Raw genomic sequence first — 26,568 nt, 5'->3', positions numbered from 1 at the left:
TGGAGTGAAAACAATAGTATTTTAAATGTGCATATAAACATATATATTAGTAAAATGCTAGTCACCTCATTTTTACAGATACAATAATATATTTTAGGACTGGCAATAATCATGGCCTTCAGTGAGTACCAAGGTGTAGTTATTTTACTTTAGTATTTTATTTTATTTTGTTCAAAGTTCAGTTTAAAGCTATGTAATGCAAGTCATAAATCTTCACAGGATGCTTTTATAATTAACAAAAGTGTATGTGAAAGTGGATTATGAATTTTTTAAAATCAGGTTTTATAAACAGGCTGTGTTTATAACTGTGTTAATTTAAGAAATCCACTTTCTCCCTTATTTTTATTTCATCATCTGTACAGAGGAAGAGAGAAATGATTAGGTATGATAAAAAGGTGGAGGTCAGAGATGAGAATATGTGAACACATTTTTTATTCTCTTGCTTGATACTTTCCAACATATTTTAGTCTCATGAAGTTTATGATAGAATAAGTGAGAGAGAAGCAGTGCCAGGGACTAGACATGAGGTCTCTGGGACTTCAAGCATGCAAGTTTTACACTCTAATACAGCTTATCTGCCTACCCCTACTGACTCTTTAAGATGTAAAGTTATGTGATATATGCAGAAAGCCACGGAATTGGAAGGATGGAAAGATCACTATAGGAGGTTTCTTTTGTTCTAAAATTGAATCGAATCATTGAAGGAACAGTGTATAGGGCTGAATGTGTACTAACCAAAATTTCAAATATAATATTTGAGATATTGTTCATATACTTAAAAAATTTCTGTGGACTTTCTGAAATAATCTCCATTGTTTAATATTTATAGAAAATGAGTGTCCTCTTCTATGGGCCTGTATTACATCTGAAATTCCAGACTTATCAAGTATACTGTCCTACTCTTAAATATAGCTTGGTATTTGTTGTGGGTAAGCCATACACTATAAACTGTAAACTAAGTATATTTTTCTCTATTTTGCTTTTTTTTATTTCTGACTGAAGACAAAGACAGGGATTTGTTTGCTGCAGGATGGTAATCAGGAACCTTTCAAAGTCCGGCTGCACCTAGCCAAAGATATTTTGATGATTCAAGAGCAGGATGTGATATGTGTGTCTGGTGAGCCTTTCTATTCTGGTGTAAGTAGCTTTTCCTTCTGTTAAAGTATTTTTGGTTTTTGTTCATTAAGATGGTAGTTCACAGAAAACTCTTAACCTATTTGTCTTTTACTCTCAGAGTTTAATTCATGTTCTTGCAGGTAACATTTGTTCTACTTGATAAGGCTACAGTCTTCCTAGTGAGTTCCCAGACTTGGGTCCAAAGTCTATATTTAGGTCTGTCTCCAGCTCCTAGTTATCACTTTGTGATCTCAGTAACAATTGTATTTTCTGCCCATGAAAGGGTTCACTCCACATTTTTACATGGAAATCAGAGTATTTTTAGTCAATCCCAATCTGATCTTATCACTCATTATATTGAACTGTTGGAGATGGTATAAAGATGAAGAAGCTTCTCTCAAAACCTCTGGGAAGCAGAGTATTGTAGGTAGGCAGTGCTTTTCACCTAGGAGATGATACGTGAATTAATCCGTTTGATAGAACTCCGATGAAATATTATAGAAAGTTGTGTCTAGTGCTCAAACTTATTGGCATAGTATGCTGCTACTGCTAACCAATCTCAGAAGGGAAAATGGTGGATGTTACTGTATACTGACACCTGTCTTGGGGAGATATAAAAATGTACACCTGTTTCAATAATCTTGTAATATTTCCCAATAAAGTGACATATATAGTTAATATTAAAATAGTCATTTAGTCCCTCAAAACTGTTGGTCTGCTTATTAGCTCAAAGTAAAGTTAAAGACATTTGTAGGTGAAATTAGACTACATTTAATAAAAGAATTTTGTTATAAAACAAGGCAAATTTTTAGAGTATACTTTTCATTATGAAATAACACTAAAGACAGCATATTAACAATACTGCCATATATGATCTAGCAGTTAGCTCCCTGGATTCCCCAGATATTTTTTAGCTATTTAGCACAAAGATTTAATCTGTTGCTTATTAATAGGTCTACCTTGGAGTGTTGTGTTGGTTGAGAATAACGCTGAACTCTTGAGTTTCTACGTCACTTCTTACTCCTATGGGAGTTACATCAGGTTCTAAATCAATATCCCTCTCTAACAAAAGATAATGGACATTTTGCAGACCGTTAACTATTCTTTTGTCACAGTCCATTTAAATCATCCTGAATCATGACTCAGCCTGTCGTGGCTGATTAAATAGTTCCTCCAAGATTGCCCTTCTTCTTTTTAGTTAATAAAATACGGAGGGCGTGGGGTGGTGGGGGGGGGTCGGTTAAGTGCCCATAGTACAAGACCTGAGTTTCATTTATAAGAAACACTTTCTTCGGGAGTCAGGCTGTAGTGCAGCAGGTTAAGCATAGGTGGTGCAAAGTGTAAGGACTGGTGGAAGGATCAGGGTTCAAGCCCCTGACTCCCCACCTGCAGGGGAGTCGCTTCACAGGCGGTGAAGCAGGTCTGCAGGTGTCTTTCTCTTCCTCTCTCTGTCTTCCTCTCCTCTCTCCATATCTCTATGTCCTATATCTGAGTCACTATTTTCAATACTTTTGTGTCTTTTCTCAGAATTGGAATTAACACATAGACTGGTGATTATATACAATATTTTTGTTTAATCCCTTACCAGATATTTGATTTTTAAATATTATCTTTACCTTTTAAGTACCATTTTATGCTGATGATTACTTCCTTTGATGCACAAAAGTTTAATTTGATAATGTTCAGTTTCTATTTATTTTGTTGACTGTACTTGTTTGGGTTTTTGTATGTGAAATCATTGCTAAATCAAATGTCATGAATCATTTCTCCTATGTTTTCTTCTAAGTGAGTCTTGTTTTCAATCTTTTTTTATATTTTTTTAGTGACATATGACTTGGTACCTACTCTTCTAGAAAAAATATGACTACACATTAAGGGTTTATTTCCAGGTCCTCTATTCTTTTTCATTGGTCTATACTGATCCCCAATATTTGCATTAGAAGGTCCTTATTACACACCCTACCTGCTATTAGTTTTCTGCAAGCTGCTCCAGAAATAACTGTATAGTTGCCAGTCACTAAGGTAGTTACTGGGAGGTGGGTGGGTATTTGCTACTATTTTTAAAACTGAGAGTCACCAAAATTAGACATAATTCATTATCTAAGCTTTCATCTGAAAGTTATCTTTTCAGTGGACCCTAGAGTCCCAAAGTAATTGCATTCAAGCAATTCAATCATTTTGATTGCTAGTCATGTGGAAAAAAGAATACCTGGTTATTCTTACTGCCCTATATTCCCTAGTATCATGGTCAATTTGTGTGTGTGTGTGTGTGTGTGTATGTGTAGATAACAAATGAGTTCAAAGGGAAATTAAATATTTTCAATAAATAGTAGAGAACAAACAAATATATGAGTGAAAATGAAAAATTGTACATGGCATGGTACAAACAACCCAATTAAAATAATGAGCAAAGACCTGCAGAGACTTTGTAAAATAAGATAGGAAAATATCTAAGAAATACACAAGAAAGACCTTCTAATTTATCACTCATCAAGGAATTGCAGGTCAAATTCAAACCACATAATATACAACAATTACACTGACTTGAACAAGAACATTGTCAAATATGTAGTACATCTAGAATCATCATGTTCTGAAATATAAATTGAACACTTTAGTAAACAACTTAATAATGTTGCATAAAATTAAATATAAACTTGCCCTAAATTCAATGAACTTTGAGATTTGTCCCAAATAATGAAACAATTATTTATAAGAAGACATAACAGGAATAGCTAAAACCAAATTGTGACTTTTAAAAAACTTTTTTCTTTTTATTATCTTTATTTATTTATTGGATAGAAACAGGCATAAATTGAGAGGGAGGGTCTGATAGAGAGGGAGAGAAACAGAGAGACACTTGCAACACTGCTTCACCACTCACAACGCTTTTCCCCTGCAGGTGGGAGCTGGGGACACAATACCAGGTCCTTGCACATAGTAACCTGTGCACTCAGCAAAGTGCACCACCACCAGCCCCCCAAATTGTGTACAGGTAAATAAATTCTAGTGTATGCACAACATTGATTTATAGTAATGTATTATTTTTAAAAGTATTCCGTTTGTTATTGATAGTATGTCACAAAAGTGTAAGTTTACAATATATAGTTTCTACTATTTATTGTATTCAGTGACAAGTATAAACTGGGGACTGCCACTTTCTGGCTCCATGTCAAAAAATCTTAGAAATTTCTTTGATGTCTACACCAAATAAAAGCTGACTGGACTTGAAAATCCTAAATTCCTCTTGGTTGCATAAAAAGATGGGACAACACACTGCAGATCACTCCCCTAAGATTAAAAGACAGGTCCTGGAGGTGTCGCACCAAGTTAAGCACACACAGTAAAAGCACAATGATCCAAGCAAGAATTCTGGTTTGAGCTCTTGACTCCCCACCTGCCAGGCAGAGGGGAGGGTTCCTTTTACAAGTGGTAAAGCCAGTCTGCAGGTGTCTTTTTCTCTCCCTTTCTATATTGCCCTACTCTCTCAATTTCTCTCTGTCCTGTCCAATGAAAATGGAAAAAATGGCCACCAGGAACAGTGGACTCAGCATGGAAGCACTGAGCCCTAGCAATAACCCTGGATGCAAAAACAAAACCAAACTAAAGCAAACAAACAACAACTACAACAAATGACAGGCAGACAAATACAGAAATTCACAGCTTGCCAAGCCAGAGGCTATGTACAGAAATGACTACAGGAACCATTGCTAGGTAGGAAATCCTCAAATGGTCATGGGAGAATTGTGGGACACTCAGAATACATACAAACTTCAGGAAACTTCCAACTTCTGGTTTTACATGTAAGGAATTTGGAAGTCACTACTCCTCCTTCATAGAAATACTTGAACATCAGGGTTAAAGAGATATGTCAGTGGTAGAGCAAGGAATAACCAAGGAACCATTTCAAACTCTGATACCACACATGCAAGAACTGAGTGATTTTCTGGTTTCTCAGCCATTTAAAAATAAAATATAGATTTTTTTTTTTTTTTTTTACAAAACTGAGTGGTCTGAAAAAATGAAGATTTCTTCCTGAATCCCTGGGAGAAGTGATAATATGGAAAAATAGATGACATCAATATGAGAAATACAAGTCAATATAGGAAACTGCTTCTAACAAGAGCAGAGATGCAATAGTGTAAAACAGGGTCAGGACAGAAAACCCTGAACTGTAAATAACAAATTGCTGAAGGTTCTTTCTGTGTTAACAAATCTGTGAGTTAAAACTCCAAGGGTACTCATAGTACAGGAATTACCATAGTATTATGAGGTTTATATCAAAGAGTTTGATCAATTTACCACAGTGAAAATTGGAAGGAAAAATCCTTCAAATATTCAACAAGGAGGGAAATGAAACATTCCTTTTTTAAATTTTTATAAATGATTTAATAGTGGTACGCATGATTATAAGGTTATCAGCTATAGTTTCACATCTCATTCACCATCAAAATTTGTGTCTCTCTCCCTGTGCAATCCCTCCCCAGTGATAACCCCATCATTCTCACAATGTCTTAGTAGAAGTTTGGTCATTATTGATTTTTTTGCAAGTCCATGTGTTTCAATTCTTTTTAAAAATTTTTCTTAAAACTTTATTTATTTTATTTTTTTTAGAGAGACACACACAGAGAGAGAAACACCAGAGCACTGCTCAGCTCTGGTTTATGGTAGTGCGGAGGATTGAACCTGGGATTTAGGACAGTCAGGCATGAGACTCTGTTTGCATAACCACTATGCTGTTTCCCCCACCCAATGTGGGGGAAACATTTCTACACACATGAAGAAAACCTCCCTGTTGCAGAATACCCTCTCCTTAATTTCACTAAACACAATCACCTTTGATTCCATTATTATCCCATTATTCCAAATTAGCCCCAAAGGGCAAGAAATTGTCTTATTTAATTGTAGTGTATTGAATTTATATTGAATTTATATCCCATACTTTGAATTTATAACCCATACTTTCTTTATCTGGTTGTCCAATAGTGGGCATTAGTTTACTTCCACTCTTTGGCTATTATGAATAAAGTAGCTATGAAGATAGGAGTGCATGTATCATTTTTCATTTAGTATGCTCATATCCTTTTTATATATGCCTAAAAGTGGGATTGCCAATTCATGAGCTATTTCCATGTTTATTTGTTTAATGGCTCTCAGTATTGTTTTCTACAGCGCTTATACCAGTTTGCATTATCACCAACAGTGTAAGAGTTCCTTTTCTTCCATATCCTCACTAACACTTATTATCTCCTGTTTTGTTGAGAAAGACCGTTCTCACAACTATGAGGTAAAATGTACAGAACACTCGAGTGTTATCAAAGACTGCTTAGAAAAGGGAAATTCCGGGAGTCGGGCGGTAGAACTGAAATCTTGATAGAACTGAAATCTTGAACTTTTAGTATGGGTTTAATAGTTAAGAGGAGTCATTTATCTAAACTAGACTTGCTTAAACCTACCTTGTCCCTAATGCATGGTGAACTGTAGAGTTTACAGCAGAACTAAGGCAGTGTTCTGGGCTGAGGAAAGTGGTATTGTCAGACTGGTTCATCTGATGCTCTTACTCCTATTGCAGGTTGACAATGTGGCAAAATCTTAATCAGCTGGAAAAATATGAAACTTTGTGACTTGCCAGTGACTTTCAGCTAAAGAAGAAAAGTTGAAATGGTTAATACAGTTAATGCAACTTCAACTCATAGGGGCCAGATTTTTGGCATAGTGCCTTTGCTACTTTTCTGAAACAATCTATGGTTTGTTCTAAGATTGTCCAGGTTACATCTTAACATTGATTTCAGACCAGATGAAACCAGCTCCATCTGTGGCAATCTGTAAACTAACAAAATGAAGCTAGCAACAGCTCTATTCTTGAGATGCAGATAGTGCAATGATTGCAGATAAGAATGATACATGAGGGTTGCCAGATAGAGATGTTAAAGCTTCAGTTAACATAAAAGAAAGTGGTCATCTTCCTTTGTGCTCAGAGATCAAATATTCAGTCCTTATTATCTTCTGATGATCTACCTTCCTAAATCAGAGATAATGATAATGTCCTAGGGCTAGTATCCTCTTTAGATGGTTACACATTTTATCTCAGAGACACAAGTTTCAAAGGTACTGATGGTAAGTGATAAATAAATCTTGGAGATTAAACTCTAAATACAGGAGAACCACCAGATCTTCATAACAGTGACATAATCAGCCCCTCAGTAACTTCTAATGGTCATCATTAGAGTTCAGAATCAACAAAATAAAACAAAAGCAACAAAACACTTTGCTTGTTTTTGATGGAGAAAACATAATTTACAACTCCATTAATGAAGCCATAACTTCTTGAAGGTGATACCTGCTTTTGGTTTTTTAAAATCAATAATAAAACCGAGACATAATATAATAAAATGGAAGTCACAGAGATCTGAGGTGAGATTCATCACCTATGAAAAATATAATCTAAGAGGCATTACACTAAAACAGGACAAGGTGCCCACTAGTAGTCAATTCTCTTATCCATCCAGGATAAGACAGACACACACACACACACACACACACACACACAAATATAAGCAACTATATGTGTGTATATTTTCAAAAGATAGGCCAATAATTGTTTATTAGAACATGCATAAGTATGATCTGTTCTAAATACATGAGTTTGATTTCCACAAGTCAGCTTTAGAGGGATATAAAGTTATTGGTGAGTAAAATTTACACAGAAACTATTGGTTTAGCCCTGATCCCTTTTGTATTTGATCTCATATTTATGAATGAAGTGTGGAGGGTATCCTGTGTTTCCTGAGCCAAGATGCCCTTAATGTTGGCATGAGGAGGTATAGGAAGAGAATGGGGCAAAAGTTGGTTCCAGAATTCCTCACTGGAAATACTTAAGAAGAATAGCATCAAGGGCCACATCGTAGCATACCCACTTGAGTGCACACATTACTCTGCTCAAGAATCAGAGTCCAAACACCTGGTCTCCACCTGCAGAGGGGTAGCTTCACAAGTGGTGAAACAGTGCTGCAGCTGTATCTCTGTCTACTTTTCTGTCCCCCCCCACCCCCACTTTCTATTTCTTCATCTTATCAAATTAAAAAAGTTAAAAAGAATGTCATCAAACCACAGATTTTCCTAGTTCTGATATAGATTTTTTTTTTCCTCTGAGCATTGTAGGGCAGCTGTAATACTTTTAACTCATTTTAAGTCTGAAGATGAAATAGGAGCAAAGCAAAGAAGACTAAACACATAATAGCAATACAGTATTTTAATTGAATCAAAGATTGGGAAATTATATCTAGATTCTAAATATATTTTTAATCAGTGGAAAACATTGAAAAAAAACTATTTTACATGACATGTTTATGATGACAATCTTAAATACATTATTGTGTAATTTCTCATCTCCTCATGGAAGTTTGCTGCAGCACATTCTCACCCCAACTTAGATCCTTTTCCATCTTCATGTAAGGGAACCCAAGTTTCTCTTCATCTTCCCCTCCCCTTCCATTCCAGAGTACCTTGCTTGCTTGGGTATAATAAGTTCCACCCAGCTCAAGTTCCATTTTGTGTTTTCCCTCTAGTACATTAACCTGCTTTAGGACCTGGATTCAAGCCCCTCGTTTCCACCTAGAGAGGAAAAGCTTCACAAGGGTTGAAGCAATGCAAATATCTCTCTCTGTCTCCCTGGCACTATGAATCCACTGCTCCTGGCAGTCATTTTTTAGGGGGTGCTTGTCCTTATTACTATGTCCACTTAACCAAGTGTGCTACCACCTTTTTTAAAAGACAACAATACCAGGGAAATTAATGTTTATAAATATTTGTGTATGTTGACATCTCTAGCTATATTAAAATAAATATAGATTCATATGAAAGTCTCCAACTGCCTTCAATTAAACCATAGAATTTTCTAGCCTTTCCTTCTTGCATATCTGTAAATTCTCATTCCAAGAGCAAGAAATTAGTTTATTCTGTTAATTTCCTTAATGTTAAAATTTCAATATGTAGGTATGTCATATTTATTTTCCTATACTCTCATGTGAAACAACTGTATTGACTAGAGTCCAATGGCATGGACAGGTCCTTTGGTCATCGCCTTTTAGTCTTGGTCATAAAGATTCAACTCATTTCCAAAATTACTTAGGTCAGCACATTTTCCTTCTAGTTCCATCACTGAGGTGTTAACACATAGTTGTAATAAATTAGATTGTTTCATCATAGTCTGAATTCCTTGTTTAGAGCCTCTAACTTCCTAAATGACTTTTGTATCTGCTTATAATAAAGTTTTTTTCCTTGTTCTATAAAGTTATAGGAATTTGATATGTATATAATATTATACATTCACTACAATAGTGTAAAGAATCATTCTGGGGGTTGGGCGGTAGCACAGTGGGTTAAGTGCACATGGTGTTACCCACAGGGACCTGTTTAAGGATCCTGGTTAGAGCCTCCAATTCCTGCCTGAAAGGTAGTCTCTCCACAGGTGGTTAAGCAGGTCTGCAGGTATCTATCTTTCTCTCTCCCTCTCTGTCTTCCCCTCCCCTCTCAACTTCTCTCTGTCCTATTCAGTAACAACAGTAGCAACAGCAACAATAATATCAACAACAACAATGGAAAAAGCATGGCTGCCCGGAGTAGTGGATTATTTGTGCAGGCACTGAGCCCCAGCAATAACCCTGGAGGAAAAAAAATAATAATAAATGATATTCTGTTCACCCATAAATTCCCTGTGCTTCAGTTCTTAGGTCTTTCCTTCTTTTCCTAGAACTCCTAGCAAATTCAGATGATTTCATTGTCTCTATAGTTATGTTTATTGATATCACATAAATGACATCAGAACATGCATCCCTTTCAGACTGGGTTATTTTACTTAGGAATATATATTTGAGTCTTCTCCATGTCTATTTGGAAATGGGTATGTTGTGGGAGCAGGGGGTTATCTGGGACCTTTCCCAGCTATCTCGCCATAAATCCATCATGGAGTTACAAGATAACACTCGTGATTGGTAGGCACATTCTAATCTTCTTTTATTAAATTGTAAGGTGGAAGTTGTACAGAAGTGAAATTAAAGTACAGAAGTGAAATTAAAGTACAGAAAATAGCACGGGGAGAGAGCATGCCTGAGAGTCTTGCAAAGGTCCCTTTCTCTGAAAGCCCATATGATATCATCACACCCAGGCCAACTATTATTGACCTGCTGAAACTGCCAGGTGTATTTTCCTTAAGGAAACTCCTCCTACTGCATGCAAAGTACCTTTCTTGTGTTCCTCTGCTTCCCACGCAATTCTTTCCCATACAATCCCGCTGACATAGGGAACATGTGTGCAGATGTGGTACAGCAGAAGTTATCTCTATTTCCAGGATCTTATTGTACCTCTGTGCTATCCCTAACAGAGCTCATTTATTTTAAAGGTGAATAATGTTTCATTGCATAGATACACTATAGTGTTTGTGTTATTTTAAAAGAAAATATAAAAGCCTTTACAAGCAAATCAGTCCATCAGGTTGCCATCAGTGTGGTCTAAAACAATATTGGTGCTTAGAAATTTTTATTAATTAAAAGCAAATATCAAACCACGCAAATACATACATGGGAATATAAAACACTGGGACTACGCATCCAAATTTGACCTCCCTAGGCTTATTCCCCACCCACCCACATTATGTTTGTCCCTGAGTTCAACCAGGTGGTCAGGCTGACCCACAAAGTCACATAGTGACAAGCCAGATTTGCCTTTGTTATTCAGCCAGGAAATGCAGAACAGGTCTCCCTGAGTGCAGAGTTTGATTTAGATTGGTTTTTTAAATGTTCCATTTCCTGTGCTGCAGATGGCTCTACTATAATTTTTTTTCTTAATTTCTTCTTCTTTAAAACACAGAGATGAGGTGCTGAGAGATTGCTTAATGGTTATGCAAAAAGTATTCCATGTCTGAGGCACCAAAGGTTCCACATTCAATCCCTATCAGCACCATAAACCAGAGCTGAGCAGTGTTCTAGTAAAAACAAACAAACAAAAAAGGTAAAGATTCAAATTAAAACCTTTCTAACTAACAATTTTTTCTTTCTCTATGACTCTGTTAAGCAATTTTTTTAGTAATTTAATATTCATTTACAAAATTATTGGACAACAGACATATAATTCCACACTGTTCTCACCACCAAAATTCTGAGTTCCCATTCCCTCCATTGGAGTCCTACCAAGGTTACATACTTGAGCTGACTATTACTTCTATAACTACCTGTCTATATAGGTACCTGGAGGGTGCCACCCAGAAAATGGGAGTGGTGACAAGTGTGGTTTAGAAAGGTGGAGGCGGGGCTTGGGTGTCAAAAGCTAGACCTGTGGGCTTGATTCAATCTTTCTCCAGTTCTTCTGCCCCTGAAAGTCAGGATGGAATCATAGTAGCATCTGCAACTTGGTGACTGGAAGGTGGTAAGATATGAAGCAGGGCAAAGTGTTTAATAAACAGTAGAAACCAAAAAGTAGAAACAGTATATGAGACTAAGAATCTTGGAGTGGGATAAAACTAGGAAGTTTATTGTATGTATGTTCCAAGTGGCCCATAAATTTAATTTTTCTAAGCTTGATAGTTAATATCCAGGTGAACTAAAACTAGTGTCTAGGAAAATGGTGTCAGAGTTGACGATAAAACTAGAAATTTGGGCTAGGGCAGAGAGTATCTCCCAAACTTGAAAATATATGCATACAACTACTTCTTTGATTGTCAGTATCATTATTAGTCTTCTATATTAATCTACCCATTATTCTGAATTCTTACCAGCAAGTGGAATGAGAATTCTTTTTAATGAGAATACTTCCCATATTTTGTATTATCATTCTCTGGATTTAAGTTATTATAACAAGCAAATGGTGTTATCTAAATGCTTTAGTATATATACAATTAGTGAAAAATAGATTATGTTGAGAGTCTTTGGAAGCTTCCATTCCATCTGAACTTTTCTCCTCCTTCTTCTACATTTCCTCTTCTACATTTCTTCTTCTTCTCTTCTCCTTCTCCTCCTCCTTCTCCTCCTTCTCCTCCTCCTCCTCCTCCTCCTCCTCTTCCTCCTCCTTCTTCTTCTTCTCCTCCTTCTTATTCTCCTCCTCCTTGTCCTTCTCCTCCTCCTCCTCCTCCTTTTTTTCTAGATAGTGACAAAGAAGGCAGAGGATGGCACCAAAGTTTCTTTCAAAGCAGTAGGGACTGAGCTCTTACTTGGAACATGTACATGACAAAGCAGCACACTGTCCAAGTGAGATATTTTTCCAGTCCCTGCCTGCACATTTTTGTATTCTTTTATTTTATTTATAAAAAGGAAGCACTGACAGAACCGTTGGATAGAAGGGGTACAACTCTACACAATTCTGACCACCAGAACCCATCCCCTCACTTGATAGTTTTCCTATTCTTTAACCCTCTGGGAGTATAGACCCAAGGTCATTGTGGGATACAGAAGGTGGAAAGTCTGGCTTCCCCACTGAACATGGGCATTGACAGGTCAATCCATACTTCGAGCCTGTCTCTCTCTTTCCCTACTGGGGTAGGGTTCTGGGGAACTGGAGCTCTAGGACAGATTGGTGGGGTTGTCTGTCCAGGGAAGTCTGGTTGGCATCATGCTAGCATCTGGAACCTGGTGGCTGAAAAGAGAGTTAACTTATAAAGCCAAACAAATTGTTGAGTAATCATGAACCTAAAGGCTGGAATAGTGCAGATGAAGAGTTGGGTGGGGGGGTCTCCATTTTGTAAATAGCTAGTAGGCATATTCTAGTTATATTCCAAAGGGCCTGTGGCTATACTAGTTTTTTTGTTTGTTTGTTTTGTTTTGTTTTTCCCTGAGCCTGAACTCTGATATGAAGGTGGATCCAAGTTATTGTCTGGAGAGATGATGTCGTGGCTGAATAAAGGACCAGAAAGCTGGATCAGGGAAGATAGTAGCTCCCAAATATGGGAAAGGGGTATAAATATTGACTGTAAACCCAATTGACTTGATCTGATTTGGGGCCCATATTTGGCTTAGGAGCCTATGTGAGCTCTGCATCCCTGTAGACCTGAGCTCACATTCTGTGGCCATGAATAGGAGAATTCCAAGCTGCCCCAATATCAGAACCCATCTTCCTCAGGTGTAGTATAGATTTGTTGTCCAGTCTCGCTTTGGAGGATAGAACATTCTCTACCTTTGTTGATCCACATTGAGGACAAGGTCCTACTGGGGCCCACAAAGGGGTCTATTTTTGTTGCTGATAGAGATGACCAGTAACAATTGAGAGAGGGATTTATTCGAGGTATAGACCCATCATGTCTGCTTGGGAATCTCAGGACTCCCTGAAGAGGGCCCCAACTGATGGGGTGGCTGATAGTGATTAAAGAGTCATAGTTAAAGTATGCTAGTCTCCTTCCCTTATTCAGTTTTTGCAGTCCTTGCTTTGATAAGGTTAGCTTTGGAGTAAGTGAGGGAAGTGTAATAGGAAGTAGGTGAGGAGGGTATCTAAGTCTAAGTAGACAGTTTCATTATGAACTTTATACTGACTCACTGCAGAATATTGTGTACTTTTGCTTTCAGGTATGTATTTTGCCCTAATTTATATATGCATGTGAACATATGCTCTATCTCATGGGCCCTGGTCTATATCTAGGTTTTGTGACTTTGTTAGGAAATGAACCACCTAGAATGAAATTAGAGAATCTTATAAAAGAAAAGGTCTCACCTGAGTAATGAGGCTGTAGGGTTGACATTCCATGCCTGACGTCTCTGGACATCGTCTGAAGTGAAGCATGCTGAGGTGGTACTTGAGGTGGTTGATTAGGTTGGGATTGGGGGATGCAGTATCATTTGGTATGAATTAAGAGAAGCATACAGGAAAGTCAGCCCCCTCCCCCAGAGGTTCCAGGACTGGGGAAATATAGGCTCTATAGTGGAAGTGGGAGGTTCCTGCTGTCTTAGGGTTTAAGAAAGCAATAGATACTTACTGCTATAATCACATTATTTGTCAACTGGGTTAACTTTGAAATATCCCTTTGTTAGGATTTGCTGTATCATACACACCATCACCATAAGTTATTTCCTTTGACATTATTTGTATATAGCTGTCCCACAGGGGTGGCCCTGTCTGCACATTTTTATAAGAATTTTGCTAAAATACTTTGGTGATTTTTTTCATTAGATTACTGTTTCCTTTGCACAGTTTGAAAACACCTCTTGTATTATATAAGCATTTTCAAATATTATCTTCTAGTCTGTGATATGTCTAACTAGATTAACACATATTTTGTAAAGCTGAGGTTTTTACTTTAACACAACCAAACATTACTTTTTCCTTTATTGAGCATGATATTGTTGTCATATATCTAAAATATAAATAAAATCACAGTTTCCTGTTTTTTCTGATCAAAATTTTATAATACCATAATGTTTAGGTCTGTGCTCCTTCTCTTGTATATCTCCTTTCTTATTTTTGGCACAACATTTTTGCAGAAAATTATTTTTGTATAAGCCTAATCTTTTTTTCTCCATTAGATTGCTTCAATTTTATTGATAAAAATAAAGACCCTGTTTATTATGGTTGTATTTTTGACAGTTATATTTCATTGGTCTGAATATTTATTACTGAAAATTCATATTGATTACCATATATTTTTTCATATTATTTATTTGGTTGTCACTGGATCATCACCTCTCCTGGCCAAATTTTGCAGAAAGAAAGAGACAGAGCTATAGAGACAGAGAAAGAAACATCAATATGAAAGCTTCCCTTAATGTGTTAGAAGCCAGGTTCAAATCTGGGTCATGCCCATGACAAAGCAAGCATACTAAGTGAAATAGCTTGCTGGTATAATTACTTTAACTTCTAAATGTATTTTGTGTAAGGTTTCCTGAGCCCTACAATTTTGTATTTCAGTATCATGACATTTGGCATGTATTGAGTTTTCTTTTTCCAATAATTTTTATTGGCTGGTTAATGGTTTTCAATACAGCTGTTAACACATGGGTATAATTTCTCATCCTCCTGTGAGAGCTCTTTGCAGAAAACATTCACCTCTACTTAGGTCCTTTGCCATCATGGTGTACCAGGACCCCAAGGCTTTCACCATTTCTTCCTTCCTCAGAGTCCTTTGCTTTGGTGTAACACATCTCACCTAATCCAAGTATTACTGTGTTCCCACTCTGTCCTTGCTCTTTCCAGCTGTGAGATCATCCAGTACTTGTATTTCTCTTTTTGCCTTATCGCACTTAATATGATGGCTTCAGGTTCTATCCAAGATGAATTTTCTTTTTTTTTATGTGTTTACACTTTAATAGGAATGTACATAAACACCATTCCCAACACCAAAAGACTGTGTCCCATCCCCACCCACCCTCGCCCCCCACCCCCCACCCCCTGTCTCACCAGGAAGCCCAATGGCCACCCTCCCCTAGAATTAGAATTTTCTAATCCATGTTTGTGAAATATATTTTTACATGTCTTGGTAGTCTTTTCGTTTCATTTTTCTGAAAGTTAATAGTTTCCCACATATAAAATTTTAAATGTATTGTTAAATTTACATCAAATTATTTTTATTTTAATCTGCTATATCAGTGATATTTAAAATTTCATTTTCAATTCCAATTTCCATTAATTGATATTTAGGAAAGCAATTATGTTTTGTTTGTCAATCATGTTTTCTGCAACACTACTGCAATTAAGTAATAGCCTCATGAAGATTTTATTACTTGGAATTTTTTACATATACAAAAGAACAAAGACAGTTTACTTTTCCTCTCCAGACCTTGGTGCTATTTATTTTGCATGCTTGCCTTTACTATACTAGCAAATTTCAAATCAATGCTGAATAGGGGTGATTTGAGGTACATACTTGTGTTGCTTCTATTTTTAAATGGAAAAAAATTATGTGCTTTTAGCTACCTTGTATTTTGATTTTTCTATTTTTCATGCCAATTCTTTCATCTTAGATCTATTGTGATTGTACAGATAGCAAGAATCTGAGAAATGTTTTTTTTTAATATAATCTGACTCCTGATACATTATTTTTAACTCTTTAAAATTTTATTTTTCTGTGGGATATTATGAATATTACTTGGAAAATGTTTTTTAAAAAGTCCGCATTACTGACACCTGTATAATTAAGCCCTTATGTAAAATTTTTGTCTACAACCGTGAATAAGATTTAGATTTATTTCTAAGAAAAGCAGGTCAGAAACAGTGCGTTTTAAGAAATTACTACAAATATTACAAGAATTATAGTTTTGCATAATATATTTCCAATGATTAGAGCTGCTAGAAAAATACTTGGCCAGGACAAATGCATCTACTTTGCCATGTATATAATCTAGATTCAAACTCAGTCACTACCATACTGGAGGAAGCTTCACTACTGTGGTATCTTCCCCTCTATCCTCTATCTGAAGAAGTTAATCTAGTACAGTGAAACCCCTGTTATGACCTCCCCAAAGGTATTATATTTATTATTATTTTAATTGTCCAAAAATAGCTAATGAGATTATCTGTACTTTTAACTGCATGTCATTATTTACCATTTATAAAAATTAGTATAAATAATTCTCTGTGATAATCTAATTTTAATATTTTTATTATTTTATTTTCCTTTTTGTTTCCCTTGTTGTTTTTATTGTTGTTGTACTTATTATTGTTGTTGCCATTGATATCGGTGTTGTTGGATAGGACAGAGAGAAATAGAGAGAGGAAGAGAAGACAGCAAGGGGAAGAGAAGAGAGCCACATGCAAATCTGCTTCACCACCTGTGAAGCCACTCCCCTGCAGGTGGGAAGCAAGGGCCTCAAACCAGGATCCTTATGCTGGTCCTTGTGCTTCGTGCCACAGTACAATTAACCCGCTGTGCTACCGCCCAACATGATAATCTAATTTTAATATTGTTCTCACTTCACTCCCTTTCTTGCCTACTTATCTCTCAAAAATTACATAATTGTAATATGTAATAATATTTTTGTTTTATAATCTCTGTGTTTTGATTTCCATATTTTTCATAAAATCTTAAAAGTTATTTTAGATATAGTCCAGAGAAAAGGTGTGATAATGGTTATGTAAAGCACATGAAGCTTATTAAACAACTTTTTGTAATGTTGATGCTGATTGAATGTGCAACAATCTGTATCACTTTGAGTTCTAACCTATACATCTATATGTTTTTTAAGAAATTAAATATTTTTAAATAATTCTTAACATCTTATATATTTAGTGATATTAAGCTGTATATTATATAAATAAATTATACATTATATAATTAAGAAACCACTTTCTCAAATTATAGTTTGGAAAATAATAGTTGATAGGTAATAACTTGGTTTTCTAAGGACAGACTTTTCTTACTAGTGATTTTTTTATGATACTTCAGATATGATAACTAAATACATCTTCAGGTCAGCTTCTAGACAGTCTTTCATTTATGTAATAGGTAGCTTAGAGAATTAATTAACAGTTTCCTTTGTGTTTTATCTTTCATTTTTGGAGCAGGATAAAAGCACCAAATTATAACAATTAGAAATGGGATAGAAAGCATATCTACGATAAACACACAAACTGAGAGACTCAGCAAGGTGCCATACTGAGAATAGCTATTTGTCTTTTTACCTCTCCTGCTGAAGGCTGAAACCAATTTACAACTTTGGTTTTAAAATAAGAATGATTTGGCCCTCTCTATAACTTTCTCTAACTTTCTGAAAAGTTAGATAATGATTCCATAGCCTACACCGATGCTGTCTAGGTTTTGCGTGTGCGTATATGTGTGTGCTCTTGTGTAAGAAACATTACGGTAGTTGCTGCTTCTGTGGTTTTCAGAAGTTTCTGCTGACTCTTTAATCTTTCTGATCTCCTCTCTGCATCAGCAGTTTTTTATTTCATTTGGAACATGCCTAGATATTCTCTACAAGAGACTGGAAAATAATCTCATAGAGAATGAGCAAAGACATTACATAGACCTTTGATAATGCTGTGTACTGGCTGTTCCAAGGCAAAGCAGCATTGGGTACTACACACAAGTCACGCATCAATTTGCCCTCATTACTAACAACTGCTATCAAGGACATACTAAAACAATAATTAGGTAATACCATTTCTAATTAAGATACATTTTTTGACAGATTGCAATCTTTTGAACAAGTTGATGTGAACTGCCTTGAGTTGACTACATCATTCATTTTGATATTTGTTTGAACAACCAAGTATTTATTAAGTAGTTCTCTACTATTCAAAACTTAGTTTTATCAGCACTATAAAAGAATTTTCCTACAAGTAGTTTTCTGATTTGTTTTATAAGAATACATTAAATTGACCTAACCCTAAATCTTAGTTCTAATATTTCATTGCCATGTGATATATATTACACTATTCAGTAGATACAGAAATACTTATCTAGTAAGAGTTCCTGCCAAGACTAGTACATTGTATGTGTCTCGTGTTTGTAATATTCATTTACCAGAATTCTTAACAAATATTAATCTTAAAATGAAATTATCATTATGTTTTATTTACTACCAATTTGCAAAAAGCCATAAAAGATTTAAGTATGTTGCCCAAATGATAAACTGTAAATATTCTTGAGTCATTGAGTGAGTCTCATTTTATTTCTGAAGTCTTTGCATGGTACAATTTCCCGTTAGACCCAGAATGGGAAAATAAAAGACCAGTTACTGTAACAGGCTTCTTCAGTCTTGTTCTGTAAAGGTCTATACCCAATAAATGTATAATTCATTTTTTCTTTTTTAAAAAATGGACTTTTTTCTTTCTTTTTATTTTTTTAAATCTTTATTTATTGGCTAGAGATAGCCAGAAATCGAGAGCTAGGAATAGAGACAGGAGATAGAGAGGGAGAGAGACAGAGAGACACCTGCAGCACTTTGAAAGCTTTCCCCACTTGTAAAGCTTTCCCCCCCACAGGTGGGGTGCTGGGGGCTCAAACTTGGGTCCTTACATGTTGTAACATGTGCACTTAACCAGGTATGTGACCTCCCGGCCCCTAATTCATTTTTGTCTATAGTAAAATGTGTTCACCTATATTGTTTGCTTTTCTAAATGTGGGTTTATGTATAAATGTAGGTTTTGCGATGTAAATTCTAGCCCAGTACTTTTTCTCCAACTTGTGACTTCATCAATTGTAAGTGATATAATAGTCAGTTTATGAATAAAAATAGGTTTTGTGGTGTCATTTATTATGAATAATGTATCTCATATATAAAGTTTCATTATGTAAATTATATCTGCAACTTATTTAAATAGCAAGCAATAAGAGCGACATTTGTAGTTTTAAAGATTTACTTAGAATATGATTAAAGTGAAGTAAGCTATTATTATATACTATTTATTGAGAGTAGTGGTATTTTTAATAAATCCCAGTTTCCAACCAATATAGTTTATTACTTTATTTTAAAATGAACAAACATAAAAATCTATTTCTGGCATTAAAGTCTTGTTATTTAAGCATTTAAGTATGAAATATAAATAATTTGTTAAATGAAAGTAGCTTGTTACTTTGCCAAAATGTTGGTATTTTATAATTCTTACAGTATTTAGGAAATGGCATCAGAAACATATATATATTGTTTAATTTTTTAAAAATATTTTTAAATGATGTCTATTCCATATCACAACTCATTAATCAGGAAATGAGAGACAATCCATTTTGGAATGGGTAATATAGCCAATTAAATTGGACATTTGTGGAGACCTAGGGGGGCAGGTAAAGAGAGAGAGAGAGAGAGAGAGAGAGAGAGAGAGGACTTTGTCTCATAACTTCTAATGGAATTCAAGGGGTGAAAGATTTTGCAAATAAAAGTTTTCAACCCTTTAGCATGTCTGCAGAGTATGCATCATGTAGGAATGATCGCTTTGAAAGACTAACTTTGAATATCTATTGAAAATTAGAATTTGCCCAAATGTGGTTCTTTGTGATTACTAGGTCACATGCAAAGTTTTGAATTATTGTTTCAGTTGCATAAAGAAATAGAGAAGTCATTCTGAAAATTCACATTCCATGATCATTGTTAGATAGGTGGAAAGCCCATTTTGATTTAGTTTTATTTCCACATGAATCTTTGATTTGCTTGGATGTGACATTATCCAGATGAGCTCTGAAATATCCACAAGCATTATGACCTTGCTAGTGATAAGGTTCTTGTTGACAATAACATTTACTAATGGTATTGAGTTAATTTTATGTATCAAATATCTTGTCATTTATAAACCACATATATGTGTGTGTGTGTGTATATATATATATATATATATATATATATATATATATATGGTTAAGATTTAAAGAAATGTAAAAGTTAAGAACCTGAAATATTTTTAAAAATTATTTAAAATACTCTAAATTTTGAAGTTCAACAGTTTACTGAAACTTAAGCTTCACTGTCTTGACAAAAAGATTTTTAATCTTTGATTTAAAAATTTAAAAAGTGCTCCATTTATGGCAAGTTTTACAGACTGTATTCTGTCATGAAATGTACTTCTTTTTGAAGAATAAAAAAAAACAAGTTTTGAAGGAGAAAAATGCTATATGCTGATAGTATTAGAAAATGCTAACCACTTTTAAAATCCTATTTTTCAGGAGAGAACAGTGACCATTAGAAGACAGACTGTAGGAGGATTTGGATTAAGCATAAAGGTAGCTTGTCTTTCTAGTTTATCCTTAATAGGTGATGCCATAATGCCTGCATGTTTGTGCATTTTACTATTTACAACTACACAAGAATGACTGTAGTTGGGAGCCTGGGTGGTGGCGCACCAGATTAAGCTCACATAGCAGAAAGCCCAAGAACCTGTGCAAAGATACTGGTTCGAGTCCCAGGCTCCCCACCTTGGCGGGGGGGGGGGGGGGGTAGGTCGCTTCACAAGAGATTAAGCAAGTTTACAGGTCTCTCCTCTCTCTCTCTCTCTCTCTCTCTCTCTCTCTCTCCTCTCTATCTTCCCCTCCCCTTTCAATTTCTCTCTTTCCTATCCAGTAAAAATAAAAAACGGCCTCTAGGAGTAGTGGAGTCATAGTGTAGAGACCAAGTCTTCCAGTGATAACCCTGGAATAAAAAAAAATGAATAATTGTAGTTAACTCCCCAATATTTATGTGGGTATGTAGTTTAAACACCAACAGAATCTCATTTGATTATTTTACTTTACTTGGCATTAAATATTACTTATTAAGTTTATCTAATTTTGTCTAAAATGTAATGAACGGTGTGATATGCACATCATCCTTTAGCCACAATATGAAAAGTTTTCCTACTAGTGAATGCAGCAGAATCAGATTTTACATTTCTTCTTTTCACTTTTTCTATTTTTGCTTGTTTTGTTTTAATATTTTAAATATTTCTTAATTTAAATAGGACAGAGAGAAACTGGGATGGGGAGAGTAGACATAAAATGAGAGAGAAAGAGAGATACCTGGGGCGGTAGGTAGCACAGTGGGTTAAGCGCACTTGGCGCAAAGCACAAGGACCCGCGTAAGGATCTCGGTTCGAGCCCCCGGCTCCCCACCTGCAGGGGAGTCTCTTCACATGTGGTGAAGCAGTTCTGCAGGTGTCTTTCTCTCCCCGTCTCTGTGTTCCCCTCCTCTCTCCATTTCTCTCTGTCCTATCCAACAACGACGACATCAATAATAACTACAACAATAAAACAACAAGGACAACAAAAAGGGAATAAATAAATAAATAAAACTTTAAAAAAAAAAAGAAAGAGAGATACCTGCAGCACTGTTTCACTGCTCTTGAACCCCCCCTCCACCATGGAGCAGAGGACCCAGGGCTTGAACCAGTCCTTGTGAGGGGTAACATATACTCAGCTAGATGTGCCACTTCCTGTCCCAAAATTTTATATTTTAAGGTTTAACATTAAGACAAAATGGGTTTTATGTCTTTTATTTGTTTATTATTTCACTTAATAAATCAGTAATGAATCATTATACAGAACAAGGAAGGTAGCACTAGGGGAAACAGACTAAACATTCATACCTGGGGTTCAATGCCTATTGCCATCATAAGTTACAACTTATGGTGCTCTGGACTCTTCCTCTCATTAAAAAGAGGAAGAGAAGGAAGAAGAAGAAGAAGAAGAAGAAGAAGAAGAAGAAGAAGAAGAAGAAGAAGAAGAAGAAGAAGAAGAAGAAGAAGAAGAAGAAGAAGAAGAAGAAGAAGAAGAAGAAAAAAGAAGATATACATTTTCTGTGAGAAATTTTTTTGACATTATGACATGTCCATGTAGGGATAATCTGACCCCTTATGCACCTTATAAATAACTTATTAACATGCCAGAACTTGTAGGTGGAACTTAGGAAGCAAGGGCAGAAAGAGGAAATATGAAGTGAAACCTGGACTAGGTGTTGTTTATTGCACCAAAGCAAAGGACTGTAGGGAGGAGAATAAGGGAAGAGTGCATGAAGAGGGTATTATTGGGCTGTGGTGCTTGATGGTGGAATGGACCTGAGTTTTGAGTAAGTGATAGCTCACCTTCGAGGACACCTGATTTGCCATGTACACAACCCAGATTTGAGACCCTGTTATACCATATGGGAATCCCATGGTACTGGAGGAAATTTTGATGCTGCGGTGAAGCTCTGGAAATGCCAAGAAACAATAACAAACCAAACAAAATATTCTGTGATAAAATGTATAGTTATTTAAAAGCTGAGGTAGATATAGGTGATTGATTGCTCTGATGGATTACTATAAGATGCTAATTTGAGAGAGACTAAAACTACAATTAATTCTAGGTGAGGGCAGGTCAAGAAGAAGTATGTTTTGAGTCTGTAATTTCCTTTTTTTTAATAAGCCAGGTAGTCAATGTGTCAAAATTCTCAAATATATATAATATATAATACAATATTAATATAAATATTATTAGTAACTTTAATATATGCTTTTTAATTTAATTAAAGGTTGATTTGAGTGCATTCACATTTATGAGTGTCTCCCCATTTGGATATCCTAATTTTTCTTTTGAAACCAATTCATGTTGTCTCCAGAGACAACATGCTTCCATAAATGTTTTCATCTAAATAAGGATAGGTGACAAATAATTTTTTAGTTTGAAGATTATGAGTTCCTTCCAAGAATCAGTTTAAACTACTGACCAGTAATTATTTCTTTTTTAAAAAATATCTTATTCATTTTTTAATATTTATTTTATTTATTTATTCCCTTTTGTTGCCCTTGTTGTTTTATTGTTGTAATTATTATTGTTGTTGTTGTTGTTGGATAGGACAGAGAGAAATGGAGAGAGAAGGGGAAGACAGAGAGGAAGAGAGAAAGAGAGACATCTGCAGACCTGCTTCACAGCCTGTGAAGCGACTCCCCTGCAGGTGGGGAGCCGGGGTTCGAACCAGGATCCTTATGCCGGTCCTTGTGCTTTGCGCCACCTGCACTTAACCCGCTGCGCTACAGCCCGACTCCCCAGTAATTATTTCTAAGACCATTCTTATAAATTGACAAAACCAAACAGCTTACTGAAATATAGTTCACACACTATGCAATTTTCCTATTTCAAATGACAGGTTGAATAGCATTAGTCATAGTCAATGATTATGCCATCATCACTAGCTTTAATTTCAACACATTTTCATCACCTCAAGAAGAAAATTCATGGGTTTAGGAAGTAGCATAATGGTTATGTAAAATACTTGCGCGCCTGAGGCTCTGAGGTCCCAGGTTTAATCCTCAGCAGCACCATAAAACATAGCACTGGGCTGACACCTGTTCTTTCTTTATAACTGTCTATCTATCTTTTTTTCTTTATCTTTATCATTAATATACATGTTTATTTGTTTTTGTGTATGTGTTTGTATGTGTGCTTTGTTTTGTTGCCTCCAGGGTTATTTCTGGGGCTCTGTGCCTGCACTACAAATCTACTGCTCCTGGAGGCCGTTTTTCCCATTTTGTTGCCCTTGTTGTTGTCATTGCTGTTGCCAGATAGGACAAAGAGAAATTGAGAGAGAAGGGTAAGAGCGACTCCCCCCACCCCAAGTGGGGAGCCGGGGACTTGAACCAGGATTCACTGTTCCTCAAGGCCATTTTTTCCTATTTGCTGTCCTTGTTGTTATTGTTGGATAAGACAGAGAGAAATCGAGAGAGGAAGGGGAAGATAGACGGGGAGAGAAAGATAGACACCTGAAGATCTGCTTCACTGCCTGTGATGTGACCCCTCTACAGGTGGGGAGCCGGGGGCTCGAACCGTGATTCTTAAACCAGTCCTTGTGTTTTGTGCCATGTGTGCTTAACCCACTGTGCTACCACTAGGCCTCATCCACTCAATTCTTAACTCTACTACTATGTTGTTGTTACTTGCATCCACTTCCCTCACTCTAATCAGGTGCATTTATTCCAGAATGCAGAATATTATTCATATATTGGCTAGAATAATAAGATTCTTGCTTCTGAAAATGTGTTTTACATTACTCTGGTTCCCTAGAAACATCCTGGGTTTTGTATGGATGAAACTGAAAGTTACATTAGCAAAAATCGTAGCATACATTTCTGCTCAAAATACTGTAGATGAGACTTGATATTTTGATGCCCCAAAAGTTAGCCATAAACTTAAATTATTATTTATCAAATGACTATTACAAAATAAAATTTTCTGCATATTTTACCGCTTTCTGAGATAGACTGCAGGACATTGTTTAAAGTTACCCAGTGATCCTACACTGAGATAATTCTGTTTATTGATTTATTGAACCAAAATCATGAGCCCTACCTCTTGGCCTAAAGATTATTGAGGAGAAAATGATAAAGGCAGCTCTGCTCTATCTCAGTCAAATTGGAATGTAAATAGAGGTAACTTGGTACTTTCCAAGTAGGTAGTTTCAGTTAAAAAGAGGGTGATAAAGAGCTCCCTTAATTGAAATCTTGAGTATGACTAGGAGTTAACTGCTTTGAATAAAGACAAAAACATTCAGACAGAGGGAATTTCTACAACCACTGTTGTAGAAATTCTATCTGGTACAAGGCTGGGAAGACAGCACAATGGTTCCGCAAATGACTCTCTTGCCTGAGGCACTGAGGTCCTAGGTTCAGTCCCTAGAACTGCACCTAGCCTTAGATGATCAGTACTCTGGTTTCTCTCTGTATCTTTCTCTCTTATTAAAATAAAGACAGTATTTAAAAAAGAAGGAATGCAGAGCCCGGGAAATAACATAATGGTTATGCAAATGTCTTTCTTGCCTGAGGCTTATGGCATTATTATAAGCCAGCTCTGAGCACTGTCCTGGTCTTTTTGTATCTTTCTTTCATAAAAATAAAATTAATTGATTTTTTAAAAAACTCTACCTGGTTCAAAAAGATGAAGTTTAGGATGAAGCTATAGAGTGGGAATGAAGCCACAGGTCAGATGCTGTTAATGATTTTACTTTACTGCAAAATATATAAGGTTTTATTATAAGTATATAAGGAAGCCTAATATCTCTTCGAAATAGGGTGAAACATGTTATTTAATTTTTTGCCTGGAAAACCTTATATTTCCCCATTGGTATCCAGAGCTAAATCTAATTATCTTTAACAGAATTGGCTGCTCTAACATTTCATGTAATTTCTTGTTCCAATCATATTTTCTGAGTTTTGTCTTAAAGTTTGCTGTAGAGATAATTAATAAATGTATTTTTCTCAATTTAGTTAAAAATATTCTCCGAAACCAGGGTTATAAATATCAGACTGCAGACCACAAAAACTAAAAACTATCTTAGGGAGTCAGTAAGATAGTTAACCTGGGAAGCATTAGCTTCCTTATGTGTAGCCCAGATTCAAGCCACTGGAGGACCACATGCAAGTACTCTGATTCTATAGGGAAAACATTGGGGTTGTGGTATCTCTTTTTCTGTCTTTATATCTCTTATTGTCTGCAACTTTTTCCCTGAAAAAGTTGGCCTGGGGAAGTGAAATTGTACCTACAAGGCCCTAGAGACACAAAATAAGCTAATTGATTAAATTAATGCCAACTTTGGACTCAAATTATTCAATTTTCCAGAGAAATAATGCATATAAAAGAAAAACTGTCCAGTTGGCCCAATGATAAAGCTCAAGACTTGCATGCATGTGGCCAGTACTTTCAGTACTGCCCATGCCAGAGTGAAGCTAGTTTTTTTCTCTCTTAATCTCTCATAAAAATAAACACTGGCAAGCTTTCAAGGGATTGGATATGAAGTTCTGGTGGAGGGAACTATATGGAATTGTACCCCTATTATCCTATGGTCTTGTCAGTGTTTCCATTTTATAAATAAATAAATAAATAAATAAAGGACTGTCAACATAACTCATCTGAAAGAGAGTCCTCTTTGCCATAAGCACATGACCCAGGTTTGAACCTGACCCTCACCGCACTGTGAGGAATCTTACCTGTTATGGTCTCTCTCTCTCTTTCCATATATATACCACTCTGTGCCTGTCTCTATATCTGAAAGAAAAAAAAAAAAAAAAAAAAAAGGTCTGATGCAAGAGAATCTGGCAATGACA

The 26,568-nt window shown here is 35.8% G+C and overlaps 1 protein-coding gene across 2 annotated transcripts in view; it reads left to right on the top strand.

Moving 5' to 3' along the window:
- The window catches only part of SNTG1 (syntrophin gamma 1), a 333,984-nt gene that overhangs the window by 64,706 nt on the left and 242,710 nt on the right, over positions 1–26,568 (top strand). For both annotated transcript variants that reach the window (XM_060198528.1, XM_060198531.1), the window contains 2 exons: positions 1,003–1,137; positions 20,687–20,743. In XM_060198528.1, the coding sequence (XP_060054511.1) occupies positions 1,003–1,137; positions 20,687–20,743 (192 nt within the window). The remainder of the gene's footprint in view (positions 1–1,002; positions 1,138–20,686; positions 20,744–26,568) is intronic.

Source organism: Erinaceus europaeus, chromosome 1 (genome assembly GCF_950295315.1).
Source record: "Erinaceus europaeus chromosome 1, mEriEur2.1, whole genome shotgun sequence".
Classification (NCBI taxonomy): domain Eukaryota; kingdom Metazoa; phylum Chordata; class Mammalia; order Eulipotyphla; family Erinaceidae; genus Erinaceus; species Erinaceus europaeus.
This window is presented reverse-complemented; position numbering and strand designations above follow the sequence as displayed.